Source organism: Canis lupus, chromosome 30, assembly GCF_011100685.1.
Source record: "Canis lupus familiaris isolate Mischka breed German Shepherd chromosome 30, alternate assembly UU_Cfam_GSD_1.0, whole genome shotgun sequence".
NCBI lineage: Eukaryota > Metazoa > Chordata > Mammalia > Carnivora > Canidae > Canis > Canis lupus.
This window is the reverse complement of record NC_049251.1, coordinates 20,389,904-20,395,903: the sequence shown is the minus strand read 5'-3', so window position 1 is coordinate 20,395,903 and position 6,000 is coordinate 20,389,904. Positions and strand designations below refer to the sequence as shown.

Genomic DNA, 6,000 nt, shown 5'->3' with positions numbered 1-6,000 from the left:
AAATGAAAAGATAAATAGACTCAATTATATTTGAAGATTTCATCTTTCTCACAGTAATTGATAGAACAAAGAGGCGAAGAATCAGTAAAATATTGAAGATTTGAAGAACACTACCAACAAATTTCACTTGTTTGTAGAACTTCTTACCAACAGCAGCAAAATACACTCTTTCCCTGTGCATATAGAACACTCACCATGCATATCTTGGGTCATAAAATAAATCATACTAAACTGTAAAAAGTTAAATCATAAAAGCATATATTTTTTACTATAATGGAATCAAACTAGAATGAGTAACAGAAGAATACTTGAAAAATTTCCCAAGTATTTGGACATATAATAAGACATTTAATATGTAACTCATGCATCAAAGAAGATGCTATGGGGAAATTAGAAAATATTTTTAACTTAATAAAAATAAAATACAACATACCAAATTTGGGAAATAAAGCTAAAGCCTTGCTTAAAAGAAAATTTGTGGCATTAATGCCTAAATTTTAAAAGACAAAGGGTATCAAATCAATCTAAGCTCCCAATTTAGTAAATTAGAAGTAGAAAAGACCTCATCAGCAGAGATAAGAAAATAATACAGAAGACATTGAAATTCAAAGCAGAAAAATTTTAAAAAATCAATGAAATCAAAGCTAGTTGTTTTAAAAGATGAATGAACTAGGTTAAGTCCTTAGCTAGATTGACCAATAAATAGAGGCAAAATATAAAATATCAATATAAAATTAAAAGAGGGAAAATCAGCACAGATCCTACAGGCATTAAAGGATAATTAAGGAATACTACAGAAACTTAATGTTCATAAATTTGATCAAGGCAATGAAAGGGAGCCATTCCTTAAAAGACACAAATTTAAACTCACTGAAGGAGAAATAGATACCTTTAATAGTTTTATGTTTATTAAGGTAGTTGAATTTGGTGTTTCAAACCTCTCAACGAAGAAGAAATCTAGGTCCACATGTTTTCAGAGTTGAATTGTACCAAATTTTAAGGGGGCATTTAAATAACTTCTAAATAATCTCTCCCAGAAAGTAGAAATGTAGGGAACAAGTCCCAGTACATTTTAGGAGGCCATAAATATCCTGATACCAAAATAAGACATAAGAAATACAGGAAAAGAGAACCAGGGATCAATATAGCTCCTGAATATACATGTAAAAATATTCAACAAACACGATTCTATGAATCTGTCAAAACACAAATGTATACCCACAGAGTATATGTAATTTAAGATATATAATGTGTTAAATAGATAGCTAACCATTATGTTTTCTACATTTATAAGTCTTTGTAAATATACTAAGAAGTGATTCATTGCAATATGAACTATTTTTAATATACTATTAAGGAGAGAAACATCAAACTATAATGTGCCAAAGTTTATAAAATATATCCTGATTTCAAAGTTATAATGATGTGGGAAAAAAGGACAATTTAAAATATATCTAATGTGATATTCACAAATTGAAATTTATTCTCCTGTAGCCATATATCTTAGTTTTTGATAAAAAAAAATACAGAAGCCTCAACCAGAGAGATCACCAATCCTTGGAGGGATGGAAGTCAGGGAGCAAGGGCCAGCTGTTTCAAAGGGCTGGATTGAATGTAAGCACAGGTAATGCCAGGGAAGGCAGTCTCCTCCCTGTGTCCAAGAATTCTGCAGGGGTATGTGGGAATCGGCTATCCCTACACAGATAGTTTCTGACTCCTTATAAATGATTATTTTTTATTATTCAAATGTAAAGATTGAAGTTATTCTATTATTTCATGAAAAAGGTAGTGCAGTCATCTTTATATGTTAGAGAAATTAAAAGGAGAAAGTAAAGCTTACTTCAAGCATTTTTTTAAAAAAGCCAAATGAAAAACATTAAGCCAGAATTGTCATTTATAAATGTGCCTCATTTAAGGGAAATTCAATATATAAATTATCCTAGAAATAGATGAATTGGAACAGGTTGTGATGGGGACATCTGATTACATAAATGATCATTCATCAGAGTTCCTTTAAATAGTAAGTGCTCTGCTATGGTTTTAAGTACTTCATTTTAGCCAAATTTGATTTTCATGTGTGTGTGTGTTTTTTTTTAAGAACTTCTTATGTGAGGTTTATCTGTAGATGAATAACAGAGCTTTGTCTTTGTGCATCTTATCTAGAATAAGCTAAGTTACCATACATTTTAATGGATCCTACAGTTGACAGTGGTAGCTGTGAACTGCGTGATTACTAATTTGGGTATATAAACATAATAGGCTCTGTTTTGGAGATAACAGAAAGACTTGTGTTTTGGGAGAAACAACAAAGCCTGCAGAATTTAGAACTATTTCTAAGTTATTACCTGTATTTTTCAATATTAATAGACTCGATTCACAATGCCACTATTAGCATTTGATATATGTTGTATACTATGGTATTAAAAAAAAAGGGAGAATAGATCTAAGTAAATGCTGGAAAAAAAACGCTTAGCTCATAATTTTTTGAAGTGATCAATGTGAACCCAAACTGCCAGTTCTTCAACTGTAGCATGCTTGATGACAATGTGCTCCTATAGAGCCTAAGTCAGTGTTCTGATTCAATTATAAGATGAATCTAGAATTAAAGACTATTTCCTGTTTATCTGTTAAATGTTGTATTTCCCTCTTGGGGCTGAACAGTATTCAGGGACATAGAGGTGGATATGGAAGTTCTTCCTTATGTTCAATGTCATTATCTTGTAATGGGTAGCTGTTTCCATGAACACAATGCCTGAAAAAATCTTCTCCAGTTTTAATGAGACATTAGAACCAAATAATGTAAAAAGTGTTCTGTCCAGTAAAAAAGAATCTGGGGTTTTTATTCCTAAGTAATGAATTCTGCTGTATAAATTAAAAAGGCAGAAAATACAACAGTGTTGCATGGGTTCAATATACATCCATTTATTAATGCATATGCCAGAGGATAGCATTGTACTATGCGTTTGGAGAAGTCATTAACAAAGCAATTGCCTAACAATTTAACATGAATTAGTGGATCTCACTGGTCTGTTTTCACACCCAGTAGCAAAATGATTCTGAGAGTCATGATACTAGTCATATCTGTCCTTAACATAGCAGACCAGCTTGTTCACAAAACATAATCATTGCGACAGGTTCTTGTTTCTGTATGTGTACGTTGTCCACTAACAGTTATGACCATAAGTTACAATTACAAGGTACTGCTCTACAGCCAAGTATTTAGATTACAGACTCTAAAAAATCAAACCATAAAAATACAGAAAATGCAAATATTCATAAACTACTTCATATTCAAAATCCAATCTAGTTATATTTTAATGTACCAAGCTGTATTAACTTGTTTTTCTATTGTATCTGATGCATTTGGGGCTTATAAATAATATAAATTACAAAATAATAAGCAGTTTCTTCAGATCTTATTTTACATTTTTCACTAAATAGATGAAGACATGTCTTTTTGCTCCAGTGCAATATATAGTAATGCTGCATTCAGTGTAAATCATTGAATATTTTTAAAAAGAAAAAAAAACATTTAACTGATTAAAGTGCTAAGTAAATAAGGAGATAGTCATAACTGTCAGAGGGAAAACCCTAACAGTAGAGTTACTTATTATAGGTAATTTGAAGAAACAAACCTTCCACTGCGTCTCTAAACCCTTAATCCTATGACTTTCTAAAGAATGAAATTTGGTAAAGGCAAGACATAATGCTAGATGGTAAATGTATCAACTTATCTTTTTTTTTTTTACAAATGTGATGTGACCTTGGCAGTTTTAAAGAACAAAGTTTTGTCAATATATCAAACATTGTTAACAAACTCTATTTAGCATTGCTTTGTATAAGTTTGCTTTAATAGCATTTCTTCACAGTGATATTTCAGAAAGGTTGGAAACTGGTCAGCATAAAATATTTCCCACCTTTTCTATTTTAATTTGTATGCAAAAATCATCACAATAGATCTGCAACTATAAAATTACAAACACTTTCTAGAAGTGACTGTATTTCTAGTTATGATAGAAAAGGTTATTTGTATGACATCTACAATGAGGTAAGTCTAAATAAAACAGAATTGGTAACAAATGCTTTCTGATCTATGAGCAATATAAGCTAATTTAACAAAGACAATGGATAAACCAAAAGAATTGTATATTTTAGTATGTTTAAAGGATGAGAAGTTGGTAATGAAATGAAACATTTTAAAAGATACTCTGGATATTTCACTTTACATCATAATTTTGGCACTTCATGGAACATTTATTTCCCAAAGACCAGAACTGGTATAAAAGTTCAGGAGGTTTTCCACATACTTTGTCGACATTGTACTGGATTACTGGCAAACACTGACACGTGGTGAACTAAACATTCCCATGTATTTGCACACGCATGCAGTAGTCGGAATTTATGAATTGTCAAAGATGATATCTTGCAGTATTTGTTTCAAGCGCTCTCTTCGGCAGATCTCGTCTCAGATTTCAGTCTTACGAATTCTTTAGCCACGTCATCGCCGGTCCTCTGAGAGAGTATTCTAAGGATCGTCAAGCCAGTTTCATCCATAGAGACATTTTTCAGAAGGGGATACCATGCTCCATAGCTTCCCTTGTCTGCTATGTTCTGTAGTTGAATTACTGTCATTCCGATAATTCTATCTTCTCTGGCAAAGCAGTAATCTTTAACTGAGAGATGAAGTTCATAGGCCCCTGGCCGGTTTTCATTACCCAGAATGCTGTGTGGATTAAAAATAAGAATTTTGAGCAAAACTTTTACTTCACCTAGGGATCAATATGGTTCTAAAATACTGTTAAAATGTTTCTACATTACTCAGAATGTTATTTGGCAAAATGGAGTATGATGTATTTTAGCTCTGATGCAAATATCATTCACATTTTATTTAAGTTGTTTTTATATAGATATTACTTAGCAATCTAATTTAAAAATGTCTTTGCCTAGAAAGAAATAGGAAATCAATCTGAATATGCTTTACTGTCTTGATATTAAGCATACTAATAGAAACTTTAATTAAAATATGTTACACTTCTTGGAGGTGTGGTCTTCCCACTGATATAGGGGTGAGATGGGTTTGGCAGGAATTGTGGGGGCTAGGCCAAGGCAAGGGGTAGTTCTTGCAAGAATTTCTATGCCATTTCAACATCAATTATTACATACTCTTTTCTTTATCTCAGACTCTTGGATATGCTATTAAATCTAGGAGCCTTTTTCTCGAGGGAATACACACTACAGACTATCAAGCTAACACAGACAACAAGACTATTCAAAAATGCCAAATTAGATACAAATCCCCAGAGTGAATCAGTTCCAGTAGAGTGTGGTGCTTCAATGCCGATTCTTTCTGATGGCAACAGTTAGACACCTGTCAAGTGTGGGGCTGAGGATGGCCTCTACTAACAACAACCTGGCAGTGCAGAACTGAGTATAATGAAGAAGGCTGAGAGGTCAACACTGAGAATAATCCTCTCCTGCCCCTTATTTTACTTCATCCTCAGATATCCTTGACTTTCTAATGAATGCACATCTGTTCCTCAGCAGTACAAGCTTCAAAATCCCTTCCTTTTCTAAGTGACATTTTTAGATCAAACATTTTGCAGTCACATTTTGTTTCTGGGCAACACTGATAACTGAAGTGTGTACTTACTTATTTTAGAGACAACCTGAGATAATGTGAAAGAAGATGGAAGCATGATGGGTAAGAACAGAACAGCGAAATATAATAGGAGCCAGATCTTGTGAATTAAAATGCATCAAGGGGATCCCTGGGTGGCTCGGTGGTTTAGCGCCTGCCTTCAGCCCAGGGCATGATCCTGGAGTCCTGGGATCGAGTCCCACATCGGGCTCCCTGCATGGAGCCTGCTTCTTCCTCTGCCTGTGCCTGCCTCTCTCTCTCTCTCTCAGTCTGTCTCTCATGAATAAATAAATTAAAAAATCTTAAAAAAATAAAATGCATCAAAATGCTTCCTTTTCCCAGAATCATGCTTGGTCTTTGTA

The 6,000-nt window shown here is 33.2% G+C and overlaps 1 protein-coding gene across 1 annotated transcript in view; it reads right to left on the bottom strand.

Annotated features, from left to right (window-relative positions):
• Positions 1–2,897: 2,897 nt before the first annotated feature.
• The window catches only part of UNC13C (unc-13 homolog C), a 542,478-nt gene continuing 539,375 nt past the window's right edge, over positions 2,898–6,000 (bottom strand). The window contains 1 exon segment of the mRNA XM_038580464.1: positions 2,898–4,723. Coding sequence (XP_038436392.1) covers positions 4,438–4,723 — 286 coding nt within the window. The 3' untranslated portion in view covers positions 2,898–4,437.